Source organism: Bactrocera oleae, chromosome 2, assembly GCF_042242935.1.
Source record: "Bactrocera oleae isolate idBacOlea1 chromosome 2, idBacOlea1, whole genome shotgun sequence".
NCBI classification, from domain to species: Eukaryota; Metazoa; Arthropoda; class Insecta; order Diptera; family Tephritidae; genus Bactrocera; species Bactrocera oleae.
Window position 1 is genome coordinate 76,551,642 of NC_091536.1, and position 24,612 is coordinate 76,576,253.

The window sequence follows — 24,612 nt, forward strand, 5'->3', positions numbered from 1 at the left end:
TCAGTTTCTCTTTATGTATTTTATAAGGTCACATAATGCAATTAACTGAATTTTTGGTAAACAATTTGAGTGAGCTGCTCACGAATGGCTAAACTACACAGTTATTTATCGATAATCGATAACACAACTTAACCTTGAGTATTAATTTTGTGTTGGGTCTTTAAACATGCTCAAGTTCTCTCACCTTGTCATTTGTTATGTAAGGTAGAAATTTCTGTTGTTTTTAGACAAAATAAGATATGGGTTTCAGCCATATGCTGCGACGTTCAACCACGGTGAAACCGATTTTGTCTCTGATCGTTATTCAATATATATTAGTACAGGGCGCAATATGAATTTAAAATATTTTAAAGTAAGAAAATAATTAGGTAAAAAGCAATAATTTGTAAACTCCTTATTAGATGTCGATGTACAGCTTCTGAAGTTAAACCCCGTATTGCTAATGAATTTTGTTTCTGTGTCATATCAAATATATCATTTAGATCTTGCTGAATAGCTAAAAAATTAAACGAGCTGCCAGTAAATATCTCCTCCAAAGTAACTGAAGAATTCTGTTAGTTCTAAGATTTTTAAAAATAAAAAATATAAAACATTTATTCATAGGGACATTACTTTCAGGTGTTATACAAAATGGTCATTTAACAGTGCTCTTTCGAAACAGTTTTTTGATCGTTCAATTTGTATGGCAGCTATATGCTATAGTCTTTCGATCTGAACAATCTTTTCGGCTATTGTAGCGTTGCTTAGGTAATAATCCATGTCCAATTTCGTAAAAATATCTGGTCAAATATTCTAATATGGCTGCTGTATGCTATAGTGATCCGATCTAAACAACTTTTACGGAGATTACATTGTTGCCTTAGGAAATAACTCATGCCAAATTTCATGAAGATATTACGTCAAATAAAATAAATATAAATAAGTTTCACATCAAGCACTTGATTCCGATTGTTCAGTTTGTATAGCAGCAATATGGTATAGTGGTCTGATATTGGCGGCTCCAACAAATGAATAGCTTCTTGGGGAGAAAAGGACAGGTGCAAAATTTCAGATCGATATTTCTAAAACTGAGAGACTAGTTCACGTATATACAGACGGACATCAACCTCGTCCGTCACGCTGATCATTAAGATATATATAATATATATACATAAATATTATATATAGGGTCTTCGACATTTCCTTCTGTGTTTTAAAAACTTCGCGGCCTGTTCTGGGTATAAAAAGTTCGGCTTCTCTTTTGAAAGTAGACACATCGTCGAATATGCATACCGCGAGCAAAAAATATATTTTACGATAATAACTTGACTTTAATCAAAAATATAGAATTTTAAAATTTTCCACTATTCTAATTATCTGCCCAAGTATTGCACTACATATAGCTTATAATCAGTTTTGTTCATTACTATAGGTGAAGGTATCACTTACAAATGGGTATGAAAAACAATTTGTAACTTACAAGCTAGCTCGAAACACATTGAAGACTCTAGATGAGTATGTATGTCTGTATTATCGCTGTTGTAATTTCGAAATTTTTAATTTATTGCTAATTTTTGTTGTACATAAATGGCGTGTAACCAATTTCAAGCAATTGCCTTTTGAACTTTTATTGGTTTTCGAATGTTGTGTCGGCGATAGTTGACCTCTAAAACTAATACTAAAATATACATACATATCTACTATATATAAATATTATATGTACTTGCTCACATGTTTAACCGCCAAATGCTATATTATTTTGTCAGCGCATATTTGACATGCTTCACCGCCGATTGCAATTGATCTGGCGGTGATGTCGCTACTAACCGGCCAGCACCACACCGCGCCGCATAGCACAACAGCAGTGAGCAGCACCAGTTGCTCGCTCGCTCGCTGCTACTGCCGGCCAGCGCTGCAATTACCACACCCCATCAGCGCCGCCGAGTGAGTTCGTGAGTGGAGTGTCCATTGCCACGAGTATGTCATTTAGTGTTGATTGCCAATTTAATGCCGGTATTTTAATGCACAAATGTATGTATGTATGTATGTATGTAGATACGTAAAAATGTGTGTATATTGTTTACACAACGCCCCCCAACTTCACTGCCACAGTGGAAGGAAGCATTGTTCGTTGTACTTGTTGCATTCCTAAACGCTGTTGTTATTATTGTTGTTGTTGTCGGCGTTGCAGTGGAGGTCGCTTCAATGTTGTACGACATTTTATGTGCACCATACACAGGCGCATACATACACACGTATGAAGTACGCTTCGTCTATTGTCGCTTACGTAGATTTTCGGTCATTGGACGCTGAAGTGGAGTTGTAGCAGTCACCGTTTAGCGTGTGGTTTCGAGCATACACACACACACACTCCCATACAAGAAAAGTATGCTCGCTTTGGTCTATTATTGATTGCAAAGCCACAAACAGGCGCACTTATGGATAGACGTGTGTTTGTGTGTATGCATGTATGTTGGTATGTGTGCTCGTAGATAAGTGCGCACAAATTAAGTTATACTCATGGAAGTAACCGCATAAAGAGCAGATATGCTAATAAGTAGCTGGTGAACTATGGTAGTTGCTGTTTTGCTTGATGATTAACAGCCTTCAGCCATCGAGCACCGGCTACCAGCCACTGGCTACTGTCTGCCGTCTGCTGGCGATTTTTTTTTTTTTTTTTGCATACTTATATTAAAATATTTTCACTGGCATTTGTCTGCGAATGTGATTTGTGCAGTTGAAGACTCGCACAATGCAATGAAGAAAACAAAAACTATCAAGAAATGGGAAAGTAAATTGAATTTGTTGTTGTTAAGCTATGCTATAATTTCCATTGAAACCACTTTGAAGTGGGTTACGAACGGTTTTCGCTAGTTTTAAAGTTTCGCCAGTGCACTAGTTGGCTTTTGTTTACTGGAGTAATGATGGGTATTGAATAGCGGTTCATCTATTGATTTGTGGTTTTTAGTAATCTTTTATATTAACTACAATGCATTTTTTGAGGGTTAGGCCAGTCTAAAGCACTCAAAAAGGGTTTGACTTTGACAATTTATTTTGTAAGTAAGCAACAATGAATCGAAGCCGTTCAGGCTTTACTAAACATATACTTGTGTGCCTCAATTTTTTTTTATACTCTTGCAACATGTTGCTACAGAGTATAATAGTTTTGTTCACCTAACGGTTGTTTGTATCACCTAAAACTAATCGAGGTATCGAGTTATATATACATACATATATAAATAATTAGGATGACGAGACGAATTGAAATCCGCGTGACTGTCTGTCCATCCGCCTGTCCGTGCAAGGGATAACTTGAGTAAAAATTTAGATATTTTGAAAAATTAGGTTGTTTCTGTAAATGGGCTCCGATTGCGCCCATTGCCGCAAAACGACATTAAACGAAAACATTTGAAATGCCATAACTCAGCTGCAAAATAAGTACAAAACTGTAATTTGGTACAGGAGATCGCAAGATCGTAGTAGCCAGGGACACCAGTGGGCAAACATTTTTTTTAAAGTGGGCGTACCTCCGCCCCTATATAGTTTAATGTATATGTCAACCAAACTTGCTGGGAAAAAGTAAATTTTTACCTCTTAAAACTCTGTGAAAATGGTTGAAATCGAATAATAACCACGCTCACTCCCCATTTAACGGTACTAAAGGTAGTTGGGATCTGGTGTGAAAATTGGGCGTGGTACCGCGTACATTTTGGTGAAATCACATATCTCCGAACCTACTCCACCAATTTCAACCAAATTTGGTGCATAAGATTATTTTGATATTTCCATGTGCGAAAATGAACGAAGTCAGACAGTAAGCCTACTCCCCAATCTTTGAGATATTTAATTGAAATTCAGGGAAAATGTTCTTTTGATAATAATATACCGTTCTGTCAAAAATGGGTTCAATCAGATCCCCCATATACCTAATATTTATAAAGATTTCCCAGTTGAATTTATACCCCATATATTGTCCAATATGTGAATTATCTTCCTTCCTTAGCCCCCATATAGCTGATATTTACGATTTCGAAACGTCTAGCTGATTTTACTCCATATATGCATATTTTTATATTTATATATTTATAAGATTGCTTGAAAATTAGTCTCAAGTATACCTGTGCAATATCAAAAATTCCCTTCTATTTCTATGTCCCCAATGATTTTAGTATAATTTTCGCTGACTGAAAGTAAAATATAGTAAGAGCACCAAGTGAGTCTATGACCTCCAATATTGTTAATGTGATACCAAATTTGATTGTAATCCATTAGTTTTGCCAACACCTGAAGGTACTTTCTCGGCTTTGATCCTTGCAAGTTGCAAGAGTATAAAATGTTCGGCTACAACCGAATTTAGCCCTTCCTTACTTGTTATTTTTGCTCAACTTATAGCTGTGTGTAGCGTAAGCAAATATTCTCTAAATAATTTTGAGGAATGCTTCCGTCCCGTTCACATCACATATATTTCACGACTGTCGTGCAAATGGCTATATACGAGAATAGAATTCTTATTGATAGTTATTGTAATGCTGTTTGGTTTATCAAACATTGCCGCCAACTGAGTCTGAATTTCCCATTTTAAATCAAAAATAGGATATCCCTATTGGTATTTTATAGGATCTAAAAATTATACAAACCCGCGTATATCCAACACACCAAATTCATTTAGTTATTCGCAATCTACATATCGGTCATTTGGTGCTCAAACCAGAGCTGAGGAGACAACGAGGAAAGACGAATGGGCCATGCCGCACGCTTTGTGTGTTAACAGTTCGCTGTGATATGAAATAAATCCATAAGATTGTCCAATTTAAGTTGTCGGAGTCCTTTTGCTCGTTTAAACGTAATGTGCGACAACAAAATAGAATTTGCCGATTATCAGCGATAAGAAAGCCTCGTGTGAACGCAGTCTTACTAATCAGGACGCATTTATGTTGAAAATTAAAATTGTTTATTATTTAATTTATTATTTATTTTATTAAAATGAAAAACTAAAATGAAATATATATAAAATATTAATATTAACTTTGCATCTGCATATTTTGCTGTTGAGATTTTAGTGTTTTTATGCACAAATTACGGTAACTGATAAGACTGAATCGCAAATCCTGCGAAAATCAGTTCATACGAAATACGATTTTCAATAAAAATACATTCTTTTCGCTTGATTATTACATTTATAAAAATATGCATGTTTTTTCATTGCGATTTGTGAAAAGAAAACTTATTACTTTCACTTATCAAACAACTTTTACCAACTCAATTTAAAAAACACCTTGAAGCTGGCGTAAAAACACTGAATTATATTAATTACGTGCTTATAAACTGAAATTTAAATAAATAAAAATAAAGCAAGCAAGCCCCTTTGCTGGTGTGATATTCTCAGTCAAATTATTAAAATTTCCGGCCAATTGTATGCTTCACCTAGTTACGGTGCGAATATTCATAAATACAAACATGCATATATAGGTACTGGTATATGTATATATAAACAAATATATACATACGAGTATTACGAAGCAAGCGTGATTATGCCACCTGGTTTCTGTGTATCACAATATTTTTTATTATTTTCACGTGGCAAAAATACAACAATTACTTTACTTGCACATACATATATATATACACACACACATAGTCTCACACTATTTTTTAGCAGTCATTCATTACCTTGCAAATTCATTGATACGCGCACCCTAACACCTCACGCCTGTGTGGACACAGGAAATGGCATGATATGTGTATAGACCATATATATGTATTCGTAAGTGTAATTTGCATGTTCCAATTTCACAAGTAGCCTTGCACACGTGTCCCTAGTTCACATTTGAAATGTTTGCCTTTTTGCAAAATATATTTTTTATCAACGAATCTATTAGTTTCACCCCATTTCGACAATTGCGCATAATCAAATTTAGAAAATCACTTTCAGTAGCACAAGCGTGTATGTATTTACATATGTACAAGTATGTACTTGTAGGTATGCACACCGGCAATAGTCAAGTAAGCGAAGGTAAAAACTATAAAATCTCCCACAAATTCGCACGTTTCAGCTCGAGTCTCCTACATTGCTCTCATTACACACTTTTTGCTGTCAAGCTTAAGCGCTGGTACTAAGTGCCAAGCTTTTTCAAAACACCACTATTATATAGTATATAAGTATGTATATACATACGCACATATTGCACGTAGTTACTGAGTTTTGTATAAAATAAATATGATTGTTTTCCCCCATAAACCACGTTTGAGCGCAAATATGAAATCTGTTTCGCAATGTCCGATCAAGCTGAAAGATTTCTATGCAATTATTTAGTAGCGACGTGTCAGCAAAACGCTCTGGTTGCGCCATTTGTTTATATTTCAAGCGCAATTATTATACACCTATTTTCAGTTCGCTCCACTGAAGCGGCTAATTTCCATAATTTCCCCAGTTGTGGTTAAAGTGTTTCAAGTGCAAGTAATTATTGTGAGTTTTATTTGTTTTATTTTCAAAATTTCTTATTCTTTGATCTTACCCATAATAAAAGAATCGTTGTGTGAATAATATCATTCACTTACGAATTTGTTAAAATTAACACTCCTGTGTAAAAAATCCGATTGTATTGCAATAAAACTAATTTCCGCAATTTTTCCTCTCTTTTTTTTAGCAAAATGCAATTTCGATCAGGAAGATAAGCCACACCGTTTGAGTCTGGATGTGGGTGATTCGGTTGTGGTACTGAAGGACACAACACATTGGTATTATGGTTACAAGCAGAGGTGAGTTAAGCTAATATGAAAATTTTGAAACTGAATGCTCGAAAATATTATCCAACTACCCAAATATTTTCATTTTTAATTCAAATGTAATATTTTTACTAATATCATTAAAAAATATTTGATTCGCTCTTATTTAATAAATTGATTATATTTATTATATTGTTTTTTGTAAGCGATTTTTATTTACCGGCTTCAAACATATATGCAAATATTAATAATTTTTAAAAGTAGGTAGATTGGAAAATATTCATAAAAAGTATCGATAACAAATATTGGAAATATCGATAGACGAGTTTTAATTCCCTCCTCCAAATATACATGCATTCAAATATTATAATACCATACGAACTGCAAAATTCGAGATCGATAGCTTAAAAACTGAGGGACTAGATCGCGTTAATACAGACGGACGGACATGGCTAAATCAGCTCAGCTAATCATGCTGATCATTTATGTATATATTTTATAGGGTCTTCGAAGTTTCTTTCTAGGTGTTACAAACTTCATGGCAAACTTAATATACCCTGTTCAGGGTGTAATAGGGATTGCTACAAAACGAATTTATAAAAAACTAAAGTTTTATTTCACATTATTTTTATTCTTAAGGAACATACCAAGTAACTAAACTGTCAAGATTAATACTTAACTTTATCTATTTTTGCATTTTTTTCGATAAATTAAATTAACTAATAAGATATTAGTGCTTCGAGAAATTATTCGACGTAAAGATCGTTTTTCCAGTAATATCTTGTTAAGCGACGCATAAGCTAAGTTTCTAAATGAGAAGAGTAAATATATTTAAATTTTTTTTTCGTTTTATGAAGCCTAAGTTCGATAACTAATTTGGAAACTCAAATGATCTATGAGACCTTTGTTCGCATTACTTTGAGAGCCCCCGTTGACACGACTCTCTCAGCCAATGAGTTTGAGTTTTAAGCAATTTTAAGCAAAATTAACTAGTTTTTTAATGGCATTTTTAACAACCGCACGAAGTAAAATATATAATATAAATAAATGTGTCTTACACTCTTTCGCAATTTTTGTGGCTTCCAGCAAACTGAAAATTACATGAGAACATGTGTCTATATATCTTATTAATTACCCTGTATGAAAAGTCGATAGTAAAACTGGGTCACTAACGACTTCCGAGATAATATTCTTTGTTGTGAATATTTGGTATATGTATGTTTGGCGAGAGAGAGACAGATCATTGCCAAAATCACCAAACAGTTACCCCAAAAAGTAGACCAAAGACGTGACTTGAGAATACACGATCTTATGATTTCATCAGGGCATGAAAAAAAAAATGTTTACATATTTTTATACGACTCTTTATTATCGCCTTCATAATAGGCTACTTTTGCGTAGTATAGTGTGGAAATCTATACACTTGATATATAAGGTTAAGTAAAAAGTTGGTTCGGTTTTTTTAATTACTTTTTCAAAAGATGACAACTTTGTGTACATTTGTCCGATTTAAGTCAAATATGCGCCATTTTGTTCGTAAACTTGTTGCCAACGAGATGCCAACTTCATTATACCCCTCTCGTAGAAGGCTGCGTCCCTATTGACAAAAAACTCGGAGAGAGCAAAACCTTCCTGGCCGTCAATCAGGTCTTGGCCACCGTCTGGGCCGCTTCCCCGAACTTTGACCACCACCGTTTGCGCTCGATGTTATCGTAAGTGACCCATTTTTCATCGCCAGTCACAATCCGCTTGAGAAACGGGTCGATTTTGTTGCGATTCAGCAGCGATTCGCAGATGGAAATTCGGTCCATCATGTTTTTTTGCGTTAGCTCGTGTGGCACCCAATTATCGAGCTTCTTTTTGAATCCAAGGTTATGCAAATGGTTCCAAACTGTTTTCTTATCTTTAGTTCCTCAGCAATTAAATAAGTGCTCACGTGAGGGTCTGTTTCCACTATCTCCATAATTTTATCGCAATTTTCGACGACAGGCCTCCCGACGGGTGGTGCATCTTTGACATCGAAATTACCGGAACGGAACCTAGTAAACCACTTTTTTTGCTACACGTTCGTTTTCAGTATCGGGTCCATAAACTAAATTAATTTGTTCAGCCGCTTTGGCTGCTTTTTCGCCTTGATCGAAGAAAAATTTTAAAATATAGCGAATTTTCTCTTTGCTGGTGTCCATCTTTGACGAACGCTCACTACGTACTAAGTCAATCAATCGAAAAACTGTCAAAGACAAACTTTTAGCACGAATAAACACGTTTTCAGCGCCGTATAGCGTGACATGATGCGACACGTAACACCTCCTATGGACAATAACGCCATCGAACTTTTTACTTGACCTAATAAATCTCGGCTGGGATGGGATTTTGATTTTTTTCGGTTTCGGCTCACATTTGGAGCACCATTTGCTAGATGGTTGGATAGCTTCGACGTAATATTCATAAACCCACGTCTCATGACCAGTAGTGATGCGTTTGATAAATGTAGGGCCCTCAGCTACATTTTCAAGCATCTCTTTTGCGTTCTCTACCCGACGTAGTTTTTGCAAAAGATTCAGATCTTTTAGTACAAGTCTAGCACTGACTCGCTTTATACCCAAAATACTTACCAAAATGAGTTGAGTCAATTCATAAGAGATGTTAAGATCCTCTGCTATCTCTCTGATGCCAACACTACGATTTTCAAGCACTGTTCCTTAACTTTTTCGATGTTATCGTCAGTGTCAGAGGTGGATGGACGACTCGCATGAGGTAAGTTTTCGATGACTTCACGATCTTCACTGAAAGCTTTGTGGCACTGAAATACTTTTGTTTCCATGGTAAAAATAGCCCGAAAAAATTTTGGCGGCGTAAACAAACAGCTGCCAACGGAATAATTAAAATATGGAGATAAAACTACACACGAACATTAAAGAAGATTGTACCAATCTAGGAATTTTTTTATCGATTCGATTTGCTTGCTCGCGCGGTTTAAATGGCTCAATTCGGTTCAAATTAGATCTCTTTAGATTTTAGAAGTGGCAAGATAAAATATTTTGTTTTAAGCTTATTTTTACCTCAGACAGTTTACTATAAATGGACTAGTCCGAGTCAATTTTGATCAGATGTTATTTTCGAAAAATTTGGTTCTTAGGACTGCTATTATTTTGATCACAACTGTACATATGCAAGTGTGTACGTGCGGGTCCACCTACTCACAACATCAACTTCTGCCGCATTATCTTTCAATATCTTCATATATCTGTTGTTTTACTTAGAAAATAACAATTTGTAGATTTTAATTGAAATGTTGATTCGTCTTATTTGTACAGGTTGGTTGAAAAGTTTCTGCGCTCGAAAAAAATACTGTTTTTGATAGAAATATGTTTTTTATTCATTACAATCTCCCTTAATTTCAATACACTTATTCCAGTGATCCTGCAATAGTTTAATGCCATCACTATAATGACTTTTCGGAAGCTCTGCAAAATGCCCGTCTACGGCTGTAATAGCTTCTTCACTCGACGAAAAACGCTTTCCACGAAGGAATTGTTTCAGGTTTCTGAAAAGAGAGTAGTCGCTGAGAGCTAAATCTGGTGAATACGGTGGATGCTCAAGCAATTCGTATTTTAGTTCGTTGAATTTTGTCATTGTTAAAACACCTTTGTGAGCAAATTCATTGTCTTGATGAAAAATGATTGCATGGTCTTTTCAGGTCTTTTCTCACGAATTTTTTCATCCAGCTGATCCAAAAGACTGCAGTATATTCAGAGTTGATTTTTTTACCTTTCTGCATATAATCAAGTAACAAAATTATTTTTGCATCCCAAAAAGCTGATGCCATAACCTTCTTTGCTGTTGGTTGTGACTTCACCTGTTCTTATTTCAATTTAGAATCATGGTGGTGATCCAAGTCTAATTCATAGTTATAAAACGATGCAAGAAATTAGTTTTATTCTGCTTAAAACCCTCCAAATGATGCTGAGAAATTTGTATTCGATCCAGTTTTTGTTGAATTATTAACGTGTGCGACACTAACTTTCCAAACAGCTTTTTCATATGTAAATCTCCATGTAAAATATGAAGTACTCGTTCGTCTGAGATGCGTATGGCATCAGCAATTTCACGCTTGGTCAAACTTGGATCTTCACTAGCAATATTATGAACTTAATTGCTCAATGCTTTTTGGTGTGGTTGCTGTTTTTGGTCGTCCTTCGCATGGATCGTCCTCAAGTCTAGTACGACCTACGACCACGTTTAAATTCACCAGCCCAAAATTCAACGGTGCGTTTTGAAGGTGAGGACTCCTTATAAACTTCTAACAATTGTTCATAAATTTCATTTGCTTTTAAATCTTTCAATACAAAGAATCTAATCACAGCGCGTTATTCCATTTTTTCCATATTAAAAAAATACTGACACGTCAACTTTAAATGGCTTGTATACAAAGAATTAATTGACAGAATGACTAGTAACTTTGCATGTGTTCTCACGAAAGATGTACGAACTTGAAAAAAAATTTGGTGCTAGTAGTTCTATTTCTTGGTGAGAGCAGAAACTTGTTAACCAACCTGTATGCATGGTTATACCAAATAATTAGTTTTTATGACAAATTGCTAAATCGCTTCCGTTCACACAAAGTTTTGTATAAATAGTAAGACTGTGTGCATTTGTGCCGGCAACAATATCGTAAATGTATGTTATGTTTATTAATATCAGTTTCCAAACCACACCGTTTAACAATCACTCTCGCATGCGACTGCAAACACATGTTGGCACTCCTTTATTTGCAATAGCAACACACATTCATACAACCGTATGTTAATAATTGCTGCCATACTGATTAACATGCCTCTGGATCGTCCCTATCACCGCGAATGCCAAAAGTCAAGCAACACGCATACTGCGCAAGTGTACACACACACACTCACATGCATTTGCGACTCCTTGCAATGCAACACAATTTTTCGAATTCCTCGACATGTGTTGCGTGACGTGGCAAACGGTGTGAAAATCCCGTTGTGCGGCGCCATATGATTTGCACACACACATTGCCAAACAACGATCGCCGATCAGCGATCACCGCTTGACGTTTGCAAACATTTGCCGGCTTTCATCCTGTCCGCCACGGATATTTACTTCTGCTTGCTTGCCGACCTTCTATCATCGCTTGTCTATTTCTCAACACCCTTTATAATGCCTTGTTTTGTGCTCAATTCGCTTTTCGTTGTTATTTTATGACTTGCTTTATCAAATCGTGCATTTAAACAAACAACAATTTCACACCATAAATGATAAATGAGTGGCGTTTGTTTGGATACATGTTTACGAGTATGTGTGCGTTGCTGTTATCTACAGTTTCCTTCGTAGCTGGGTCTGTCATTCTCGGTGTTTTATCTATGGTACACTCATGCACACATACATATTAACATGTGTAACTATAACCGCCGTTTGTGCCCACTGACCTCTCCAACGTTTCACCCATCCACTTAAGACCTGATAAACCCTGCCACTACTGGCCAGTAGTTCCAAAGCATAGAAATTCAATTTTAAACTTGAAACTTGTGTTTGTATATGCATGCATGTATGTATGTGTGTACTCAGTGCAGGTTCTTATCATCAACTCTAGTGTTGACTGACTGCAGTGACACCACACATTTCGAATGCCTCCGCTGGTAAATCTTTGCTTCCTATAGTCTATAAGCCACACTTATGTATGTGTACAAGTATGTATGTGTCCATATGGTATGTTTGTATTTAATTTATGTTTTCCCATTTTTTTATATATTTTATATTTTTTCCATTTTTATCTTCATACACCATTAACGCGCAGCACTGACCTCTTTCATATTCCAACTGACCCGTGCTGTCCACACACACTTACTTACTTGAAAGACATTGCGCGCACTTACACTCATACAAATGCGTGATTAAGTGCGCCGCGCTGGGTTCGGAAATGACAGCAATATGATTCAATAAAAGTGAAAAAAAAATGACAATAACAAAATGTTCATAAATGAAAAAAAAGAAAATAAATAACAAAATAATAAAAAAAAACTGGCAGCGTGTCGAAAGGGTCAGACAAATAAAAGAGTTAAAATGAAATGCTTAAATGTGGAAATTGATTGAACATCTTCGTGAGGAAATATCGAATAAAAGTCCCACCAAAATTTCTTAATTTTGTGTGTCTTTCTCACGACTTGACCGATATGATTACTAACATTGACCGGAATTGGAATGTATTTTTTATCATTAATTGCTCTAACGATGTGAAAAAAATCAGCATTATCTTTTGAAATATATGATAACGGATATTTTTGCAGAAATTTCCGTATAATCTCAGTAGAATCATAATTTATTTTGCAATTATTATATGGCCTACATAGGTTAGTTTCAAATACAAAATGTTCTGAGGTCGCCCAAATTATGTAAGGCGATGTGTGTATAGTTGCCGGTCTTGGCTACTATAACAGTATTTTATATTGCGTATGGCTACTGACTACTTTTAGTCTACTTGAAAACGCAGACAGCATCATTGGTTATACAATTTTTGAGAAACACTGGCAGCATTGCACAAATTTGTAAGAATTCGTAAAAAGGAACCGACTCTGGTTATTTCATAGTCTACCATATGATCAAATTTAACCATATCAATTATTTATTTTCTAGCTTGGTACAACCTTTTCGTTCGTGTGAAGTTTGATCTCCATTTGCCAATTAGTGTTGGTAGTTGCTTGTTTTAGATGCGAAAAGTTTTTCTGGCGATTTTTACCATTTAGTAAAACTGAACAGTGAGTTTGCTTGAAATTTTGGGATTCCAATGGAACCATGACTACGATATCGTTAAAATTGTTGCAAAAGTGTGACACAAAGCATACAGTTAAGGTCTTGGAGTAATCAAAAACTTGCCTCATGCGAGTCGTCCATCCACCTACATATGTTAACGAAGATAACATTGAAAAGTTAAAGAAACAGTGCTTGAGAGAAAAATACCAGAGGAACTCAACATTTCTTATAAATCGACTCAATACATTTTAGTGACAAGCCATGGGTTTATGAATATGACATCGAAGCTATCCAACAATCTGTCATTGACGACAATCTCAGCCGTGGCTTATAACAAGTGGATGAAAAATTTGAAGCGTTGGCATGCTTTTATTGGCCCAGGAGCCTATTTTGAACGCGATACTGAGGATTTTATCAGGAATATGATATATGATAATGAGGAAGTTTATCAGTAGCCAAATGTCATGCATAATGCAAATTTTAATACACCTAGTGGTTACTAAACTCTCTTTATAATTATCTTTATACATTTTAATGGGGCTCTATATTACTCTAACAAATGATCGTGGCGGCCTACTGTTGGTTTAAGTGCTTCTGTATTCGTTTTGTAGAGCCAGATGTAGATTCAAATTTTTTTTTCAATTGATTAACACCATTAAAAGTATATTCGATTAAGTTCTTACATATGTACATAAAGTGAAGCTTCTCCTCCGATTTGAGTTAAGAGTTAAGATATTCGACAAATTTAAATTGATAGTTCCATTAAAAAGTATTTTCATAACATTAAGAAGCTTTAATTTCAGAAACAGCATTTCAGAGCGTTAAGTCTCATTTTATGATTGATTCTTATTGAACATCATTTAATTATATCTCTACATAGAGTATTGTCTACATTTAAGAATAGGCTTGAAAGAACCATATGAAATTGTATAAAAAAAAGCTCCAAAAGCATATACATTTCAGCAGCTAATTTCCTGTTGATTGGTTAAAGATATCTTGATGTTGCGTTTAGTGTACTTCCATGTATTTAATAGTAACTAATTTTCAATAATATTTTTTTTTGTAATGACTGTCAAAGTTAAGCTTCACGCTTTAATATACTTTCTAACAAGCTTTCACGAAAAAAGCTGATTTATTATAATTACAAGGCTTAGAAGACTGCTCAATACAGCTAAATTCATAAATACAAAAAACATGGTCTAAAAGAAAAATATCAAACGTTTTAGCATTGTATAAAAATTCGGTTACCCGTATTTATGTGCCGCAAGCAGTGTTACAACAAAAATACATACATCTGTACTTTTTTATTTCGAATGCATTTTGAACTGTTTTCTATTTTCTTCTACACCGCTTCACCTCTAACGTCTAAACAACTCGCCAGCCACTTTTGTTTTGGTCAACTTCATGTGAAGTATGTAAAAACAATTCTTCGGTTAATGACCGTAACCTTAGCGCGTGAAAAAATAATGAACCGTTTTTGTGGAAGTACGTGCCTTTGTATGTACATATATGCATGTGTTTATGTTTATTTTATTTCTCTAAGATTTTTTTTCCTGCGAAAGTACTGGGTAGTCATTGGTAAGTTTCACAATTTTCGCGCAAAATCGTTAATCTCAAAGTAAAGTGAGCTTATAACCACAATTGTAGCGAGTTGAATGTAATATAAATACCGAATATTCAATGTGTAATGCATATATACATACGTACGCGATAATTAAAAATTACCTTTTTCATAAAGACCAGCCATTCATTGCAAAATGCTCCTCTACATGTAGGTGTGTAATTGTGTTGCGCTTGCGCCGAACGGTTTACTGGCGGATCTTTCCTTAGTGGTTTCTTCAAGCTATAAGCTAACAATCTAATAATTGTTATCTGCTGTGCTGTGTGCCTCTCCCTCCGCAGAGAACAATTTTCTACGACATTTTTGTGCGAGGCATGCTTTCTTGTACCCCCTTTTGTCTAGCACACAGATATAGTATACATAGATGGCCGATGACACTCGTCAGAATTTGTGCCCATATTTGTCATTGGTCTGTTACGCTTTTGTTGTTGTTGTGGTTAATAATTTAGTTGGTTCTTGTTTTTATGGCGTTTATTTTTTTATACTTTTTTTCTTAGCAATTCATCAAGAATTGCGCCACACTATGTCACATACGAATTTATGTCAGACATATGTCCACATAAATACAACAACCATTCTTTTATACATTTTCACACACATATGTATATATAAGTAAGTATGTTTGGTCGCAAAACTGCGAATCTTGTCTTCCCATGCTTGTCATGCGCGCTTTATTAATTGCCTCCTGCCATATTTATTAACGCAGATATTTTTAATTTCAGTTATTTTTTCCATTCACATTTCTTTCTTTTTCTCTTTATTAAATATTTTTTATTGTTTTCATATTTCTTGCAGGCATAAAGAACAACGCGGCATATTTCCGAAAAGCTACATACATCTGTGCGATTACACAATCGTCAATGGCGAGTACTGCATCAAACGTACAGAGATCGTTGAGGAAATCACCAAAGTTCTTTTGGAATGGGGCACCATATTGAAACAGTATTTTTTGGTGAGTACAAGTGTTAACTGTCTCTCACATATTTCATTAATTTTCATGAATAAAACGCTAATTTAAACATTTACTGCCATTCTGCCCTATCTTACTACAACAATAACGGTTGTTTTAATCCATATAAACCGTTTATTTTCATTCATTTGCAGATCACACATCGCGACTTTAATTCTATACGCGCAAAAATGATCGAGTTGAATAATAATCGCGCACTGCTTATATCGGGCAATTTGCCTTTGGACGAGATGCGTAAAGTGAAGCTGATGGCCACATCGCAAATCGACACAGGAAACAGTCTGCTGGGCTTAGATATGGTGGTGCGTGATGAGAACGGCGACATATTGGATACAAATGCGATATGCACAACGGAATTGTACGAGCATCATATGAATGCGCAGGATCGCATTTTCAAAGCGAACGTAGGTTTTTTTTTGTTTTTACATAAATATATTTATTTGCTGGTATTTATGTAGTTTATATGTATACTACAATAATATGTATTTATTTCCGTATGGTAAATAATCGTAGTATATATATATGTACTTATATTTGCGTTCTCTGTAACCATAATAAAAAATCAAACTAAACTGTTGCTTCTTTTCAGTTATTGCACTTACCAAGGTCTTAGCTTCTGTTTTAAAAATAATTTATTATAAGTAGAATAGCGGTATTACAACTCATAGCAAAATGTTCCTTAAGTTTTTTGCGTGATTATTTTGCTTTCTTCACTTTCAATATAATTTTTTTTAACTATTATAATGTTTAAAACATTTTTTATAAAAGTTAATTATTTATTGGAAAACACATATGTACTTATGTATAGACAAATAAATTCTCCACTATTTAAGCTTAAATACTTTATGTCCAAAATTCGTTTTTGCTAAATACTTCCTAATCTCAACAAAAATTCCGATTAATTGAATATAAAAATAAATTCTGTACAAAGCAGAAGATAGTCTACACAAACAAGTAAATCATATAAATACTACCTGATTTTATTTGACCCGGACTGACAAACAAAAACCACATTTCAGGTTTTTTAATACAAATCTTTATTAACACCTTCAAAATGGACTACCTTTGAGCCAATACAAACATGCCGACACTTGCTTTAAGCTTCAACGAATTTTGGTATTTGGCGCCATTCTCTAGATTGTTGACAACTTCGACGTCATACTCATAAACTCACGTCTCGTCTCCAATAATGATGCGTTTGATGAATGACTTCTACTCAACGCCATTTTTGCTAAAGGTTCAGGTCTTCTTTTGGTACGAATCCAGTATTGACACGCTTCATACCCAAAACATTAACCCAAATGAGTCTATAAGAGATGTTGAGATGCTTTGCTATCTCTCGGATGTCAACATGATGATCATCAGCACAGTTTCTTTAATTTTTTCTATGCTATCGTCAGTGTCAGAGGTGAATGGACGACTCGCATGAGGCAAGTTTTTGATGACTTCACGATCTTCACTGAATGCTTTGTGCCACTCAACTACTTGTGTTTGTGATAAAGAAGACTCCCCAAAACCCTTTTTCAACATTTTAAATAATTCCAATTTTCTTTTTCAATCGCTAGAGAAACTTTTCGTGTCGTAAACAAACATCTGCCAACACTAATTGACATATGAAGATCAAACTTCGCACGAACAAAGAAAAATGTTGTATCATCCTAGGAAAACTTTTTTATCGATTGAGTTTGCGCGCGCAGTTTAAATGACCTAGTTTAGCCAAATTTTACTTTGAGTGTATTTCAATTAAATAAATTTAGGAATGCTGGATTGAAATTAAGTTTTTGAACATAATTTTTAAAAACCTTTTCGTTGGCTTCTCATATCTCAACAAATTTAATTCTATGCGATTTTCCTTAAATGGGTGTGGAATGTGACACAAGTCGTTGCTTGCGTAATATAGAATTCAATTTAAATATGTATATTAAACCAACTAAAGCTTTTCACAGAATAATTACAATTATTAAAAATTATTTAATATTTTATTTTGTTCCACTTTCCTTTCATTTCGTAAGCATTTGGATCTTCCTCATAGTAAACAGATAATTTTCAAACTCGAGTTTACATAGGTTAGTAAAAGGTTAATCGGTTGAATGTTGCATTTTCGATTATTTTGGACATAATTACCCAAAAACAAGCTGAGCATTATCATTATTTATGAAATGTATATATATTTTCAATTTATATGTATGTATAATAAGATGACATTATTTCTAATTTATATAACATATTTTGTAGTTTTGTTATTAATTATTTTACTCAAAATTAGAAGAAAAAAAAATTTTAATATTCAGATTATTAACACATATATTATAAATAAACTAATTAATTAATAGTATTAATGATGATTGAAATATTCCAAAACCCAATTAAGACGCATTTTATTGTTTTAATAATTGAAGTTAATTATTTTTCAATCTGAACTAAGATAAAAAAAATTATTTAAAAATGTTATCTCATAAGGATTTGTGGAGCTTCTCACATTTCAATTATAATATTATTTATGATTTATTTAAATGAAATTTAAATTTCTTTAAAAAATCAAATTTTTAGAAACTAACGCCATATCCTTCTTCCCCCAGCGTCCGCAAACAATTCAACGTTCACCACGCCCACTCAACAAATACTCGCACAACATATTGCTGCATGTGAACGCCTTTGTGTGTAAGTTCCAAGAGGATTCCGATCTGCTCTTCACACTATTCGATGGCGAATCACACAAGCCGATAAGCGAGAATTATGTCGTCAAATGGTCGCGCACCGGCATTGCACGAGATATCGATCAATTCGATAATAATCGTGTACTCTTCACCGATCTCAGCAAAACCGATCTGAGTATACCGAAAATGTATCTTGTATGTTATGCGATACGTATTGGTGCCATGGAAATGAAGGAGCATGACTCGAAACGCGCCAGTATAACCACGGCCATGTTAACGCCATCAAGCAAGAAACACTCACAACTCTCGATCAGTTCGAGTGGTTCGTTCAATAGCACCGAGTATATCATGCGACGACCTTTTGGTGTCGCCTGTAAAGATCTCACACCCATATTGCATAAGCCCGATGATTTCCGTGGTAATTTGGACTTACCATTTATGTTGTGCGAAAAGGACACGCTAGATGGCACGCTGCGCAAATTGATTGCTAATAAAGATATCGGCAAGATCGATTCTAAAATGGCTGTCACCATTGAGGTATTGCAGGGCGATATTAAACAGATCAAAGAGGATTTCCCACGCTTGCTACACACAAATGTGCCGTTAGCGCGTAAAATGGGCTTCCCTGAGGTGATATTGCCAGGCGATGTGCGTAATGATCTGTATTTGACACTTTGTGGTGGAGAATTCGCGCGCATTGCTAAGACATCGGAGAAGAATGTCGAGGTGACTGTGTACGTGTGCAATGAACAGGGACAAGTGGTGCCCGGTGTGATGAGCATTGGCCCGGGACATCCACCCATTGACGAATACAAATCGGTGGTGTATTATCATGACGATAAGCCCAAGTGGTTGGAGACCTTCAAGGTAAGATCAACAAGATTGTTGAGCAACTTTTCGTATTAGAATTAATATTTTCCTATATTTATTGTAATTTTAGATACATGTGCCGATAGACGAATTCAAGCAGTGCCATTTGAAATTTATTTTCAAACATCGCAGCTCCAACGAACAAAAGGACAAATCGGAGAAACCCTTCGGCTTGTCATATGTGAAGCTGATGCAGGACAATGGCACGACAATACTGGCAAGTCGACACGAGTTGATAATATAACGGAATAATAATTATTTTTTTGTTCTGAATATTAATAGCAAGGGCAACACATCCTGGCAGTGTACAAGATGGACCACAAGAAGTATGACAAAAAGAATGCAAATGTTTACATGGAATTGCCATCGACGGTTGGTGAATTGCAGGGCACCAAGCCATCGCTGGGCGGTTTGTCGCTGTTTCCCAAGGATCAGTTCACAATTTGCGTTAATTTATGCAGCACAAAACTAACACAAAGCGGTAATTATGATGAAAATTATGTTTACAGATTTACCGGGTGGTCCATAAGTGGATTTGTTTAATGCTAAAAACAAGATATAAACAATAATCATTTATTTTATTTTATTTTGAAGAACAAATATTCCAATTATTTATGAAAAAACGAGAAAAGATATTTTTTTAAAATATTTTTATTCTAAAAAAACACCTTGTAATTTGAGTGTATTGTATAATTTTAATTTATTTAAACTTTTGCATATTTTTTAAATGTAATAAAAATACCTTTAGTGAGCCTCTTGGGTTTGCTGAACTGGTCTGCGCATAAGGAAACACTGGAAGAGTCTTTGAATGCGCTTTCGAATGTGCCCGGCGAAGAAGTAGTGAAATTTTTGCAGGACATACTTGACGCTTTATTCAATATTTTGGTAAAAAGCTTTGGCTTTACCGCCTTTTGTTGCTTTCATGACACTGAAAATTTGTCTTCCTTACACAGGTTGAAAATGACGATCCCGAACGCTACGATCAGTTGGTATTCATGAGCATTATACACTTAATCGAAACCGTATCCGATCTAAAATATCAGCATTTCCTAACCGTATTGGACGTGTACATAAATGAAAGCTTTTCAGCGACGCTGGCTTATAGGTTGGTGGCGCCTTTTTTTATTTTATTTTGCTATTTATTTTATTATTTAAAATTTTTTTTCTAAAATCACAGTAAACTAATTAATGTGCTGCAGAAGAACATCAGAGAAGCCATCGAACCAAAGGAAAAGTCAGCCGATGGCATTGAGATCGAAGAGCGCGTGGAGGTGAAGCGTCTGTATAAAACCACCAGATATCTGCATTATGTGATTAAGTTTGTTATACGCTCGCGTGTACTTTTTGCGGCCATCAATGGCAATTCGGATTACGATGATTTCGCCAATAAGCTACATGGTGAGTGTAAACTTGTAACTTTTTCTAAGCATTATATTACATAACCACACTTTACTTACGTTATTAGAACTGCTGGAGATGTTTATCAAAATGATTGCCTGCCCCACCGATTTGTTGAAGTCCGAAGGCGCGTTGCTCAAAAATTTGCACATCATTGCCACGGATTTGATGGCGGTGTTCGATGAAGTGCGTCTAAGGTTTGTTTGTAATAAATTGATAATAATATTTACTATGCATTACACCTCTTTCCCTGCAGTAATGTGATTGTCAATATCTTGCGTCAATTCCCACCACGCCGCTTGACACAATCCAAAATGGGTTGCATTAAAGACTTTGTCGATTCCAGACTGTTTCTCTCGCCCGATTGCCGCGCGGTTTTACTGCCCGTCTTTTGCAATCACATCAAAGATCGACTCGAGAGCAAGGAAGAGGTAAATAACCTGCATTTTTAATTTACATTTTATTTATGTGTTTCGTTATATTCTTTGCATTTGTGTTTAAATTAATTTATCAATACTACTTTTCGCCTAAGCAAAATACAAATTATAACATTGGCTCGCGTAAGGTGTTCATATTTTGTCCGTTAACTTTAACATTACCGTACATAGTTATGTGTTTTCGTCCATCTACGTAATCTAATTACATGCGTTTAACTTTTACTTTGCATAAGCTCATTTAAAGAATAAAAAAATTAATTAAATTACCAAATTTTACTTATTTAATTTACCTTAACCTCTATTTGTCACTAAAAAAAAAAGCATAACTGTTAAAATTCATGAAAAATAAAATACAAATTACATTTTAATATAACACTTCCATTTTAACGCAACAAATTGTACGAAATTTTGACTTTTCGACGTCAATGTTGTTAATTTTGCGAGTTCAAATAGTTTATGCAGGCATTCTTTAAACTTAACTATACAATATTTTTTTTCACGAATATGTAATATTATAGAATGCATTTATATCTAAACAGCTCAGTATTAATAGCGTATGATATTTGTATATTCGTATGTATATTAATTTTAGCATGTTTTGTTTTTGTTTTATGTCCGTGTTTAATGCCTGTTTTTACAATATTTTTTTCAATATTTTATTATGCATTTTTGATTGGCATGTTTAAACAGCGCACAAATTTTTTAATTATTTTTAAATACCACGTTTTCCATTGGTTTTTAAATATATATTTTTTATGTATTTTTAATAAAATACTTGTAAATGTTTAGTAGTTGTTTCACAAATGTGGTATATGCATACACATGCATGTATGCTAACACTCTACTTTAGTTGAATGTTATATACAGTTAATAGTAATAATGTTAAAATATTTTGAAATATTTAAGTAGGGTTGTTTCTGCATATGAATGCGAAAATTATAATGAAAAACACTGTAAATAGCAATTGGCATATGCACAATTTTACTGTAAGCACTGAAAGTATTACAAAAAATAATTTATACCAGGGTTATTTAATATCAATAGATATGAGGAAAAAGTGGCTTACCATTTCTTAAATGGATTTCAGGGAACTTAAAAGCCATTGTCATGTTTCGATTTTAGTCAAAATATAGCTTTCGACTTTTGATTTTAATTTCAGACTTTTAACAAATTTTACTGCAATTGCGACATTCACCAAAATAAAATCTGTACCTCTTCAGGGTATCTTCCAATTTGCTAATCTACTTTAATCTTTTTTTTTTATTAATTAAGATGAAGTGTTAAATTAAATTTAAAGTTAATTCCGAACTACGAGAATATAAAAGTTTTTATTACTTGTAGTTCTTATATGGAGCAAGCAGCAAAATGTTACTCATTTGCCGGTGAACGATCAAAATCTCTCCCTTGTATGAAAAAATTTTTTATTTGACAAGATATTTTCACAAAATTTGGCATAGAATATTATCCAAAGCAGCGCTACAATCTCCGGAGAAGTTTTTCAAATCGAACTCCTATAGCATATTGCGCCCTTACAAAATGACTGATCAAAATCAAGTTCTTGTAAGGAAAACGTTTTTGTTTGACCACCAGATATCTGTAGACTATTGTTAAAGGCAACGCTTTAATCTCCAAACAAGTTTTTCAAATTGCATCACTATAGCATATAGCTAACATACAAACTGACCGACAAACATCAAGTTGTTGTATAGAAACTGTGATTTGTGAAGAATATTCTAGCATTTTTTCTTAATTTTTGTTTTTTTGTTTGTTTGTATTTTCACTTAAGTTTTCTTAATATGTTATAGCTGTTAGTTCGGGCATGTCTCCTTATCAGACAATTTTTTTTTGTTGTAATTATTTGTAAAGCGTTTTAAGTACAAATTTTCATTTGATTCCTTAAGTGGTAAAGTCTCAATTCAATTCAATAAATATATTTTTCTGTGATGTTAATTTAGTTCATTCGTATTTGGGGTGTAAATGTTTTTGTTTATGTGTTTTATCTGCGTTGTTTGGTGTAGTTGTTGTGCACGCAGTGTAGTGTACTCTAGCAAAATCACATTATCTCCAGACACATAGCTACATCCATATGTAGTTACATGCATTTGTAGCACATGTGTGTGTGTGTAGCTAATTGTGTTTTCACGTTTGCCATCACCCATCATAATCACCATCATCGATATATCACAACATTAAACCTCAATTATTCACAAAAATCATACACTCATTTGTCACATGCATCCTTGTTACTCATACAAACATAAATATATACAAAATATTTCATTCACAAAACTTGGTTGTAGTTTCTTCATTCATTTACATTTTCGTTTGTGTGCAATTTTTTTTCAATTACTAGTAACTAGACATAGCTCTTTCTCCTTTAAGCATCATTGTAACTACACAGTGCTTACTCAGTTAGCGGCGACAATAAAAACGTCTCACCTCTTCATTGGAATGTTCACACGGTTCACCGCACATAAATAATTCTAATTTTAATATATCTTTTGTTGTAATTTTTTTAAATTCATATCTACAACATTGTATTTTCTTAAATACAAACTACAATTTGCATTTAAGTGTGTCACTAATACACACACTCACTTATATACTAGCACTTGGTGCACTCAAAAAATCTATGAAATTCTTTAAAACAATTGATTCACATACAAACATGCACACAACTACACATTCCACTATATATTTTTGTACATTTGTTTTTTTTTTTATATATATTCATTTCTTTTTGTTTTACGTTTACCTACTCGTTCGTTAATCTATTTGAAACACTTTTGTGTATTATTCGCTTTCTGCAAAATGTTTGTGTATCGAATTGTCTAGGGTGACTCGAAATCTGATATATGGCAACAAGAAAAGAATCTCTCGAAAGCAGCTAAAGTCCTCGGACAGTTAAAATCACATCTGCACACGCGTGAAACAACTGCCAAACAAAAGGTAAAAATAAAAACAACAGTAAATTACTAAATGCAAAAAGCAATAAATTTAAACGACATTCAAAAAGACAAGAAAAACTAAATTAAATTAAACACTGAAATACATTTAAAGGGTATTATCCACTTGCAAGTCAGAAAAAAAAGTTATTTTGCAGTTTTTTTTAAGAGAAATTTTTCTTAATTAAAAAATTACAGTAGAGTACTTTTAACAATACAATTTAACGTATTTCAATAA

General features: G+C 34.2%; 1 protein-coding gene and 1 long non-coding RNA gene across 6 annotated transcripts in view; one reads left to right on the forward strand and one right to left on the reverse strand.

Annotated features, from left to right (window-relative positions):
• mbc (myoblast city) overlaps positions 1–24,612 on the forward strand; it is a 53,647-nt gene that overhangs the window by 17,610 nt on the left and 11,425 nt on the right. For 3 of the 5 annotated variants that reach the window (XM_070105710.1, XM_070105705.1, XM_070105707.1), the window contains 12 exons: positions 6,627–6,738; positions 15,893–16,049; positions 16,202–16,471; positions 18,647–19,591; positions 19,665–19,815; positions 19,881–20,075; positions 20,343–20,479; positions 20,548–20,699; positions 20,772–20,992; positions 21,060–21,189; positions 21,249–21,423; positions 24,265–24,378. In XM_070105710.1, the coding sequence (XP_069961811.1) occupies positions 6,627–6,738; positions 15,893–16,049; positions 16,202–16,471; positions 18,647–19,591; positions 19,665–19,815; positions 19,881–20,075; positions 20,343–20,479; positions 20,548–20,699; positions 20,772–20,992; positions 21,060–21,189; positions 21,249–21,423; positions 24,265–24,378 (2,759 nt within the window). Of the gene's footprint in view, positions 1–6,294; positions 6,446–6,626; positions 6,739–15,892; positions 16,050–16,201; positions 16,472–18,646; positions 19,592–19,664; positions 19,816–19,880; positions 20,076–20,342; positions 20,480–20,547; positions 20,700–20,771; positions 20,993–21,059; positions 21,190–21,248; positions 21,424–24,264; positions 24,379–24,612 lie in introns of those variants that run through there. The other 2 variants (XM_070105709.1, XM_070105708.1) reach the window with 2 other exon arrangements.
• Positions 20,547–24,266, reverse strand: LOC138855767 (uncharacterized). The gene is made up of 3 exons (XR_011394841.1): positions 22,496–24,266; positions 21,052–21,432; positions 20,547–20,985 (listed from the first exon to the last, which is right to left on the reverse strand). It is a non-coding gene; the product is annotated as an uncharacterized lncRNA (long non-coding RNA).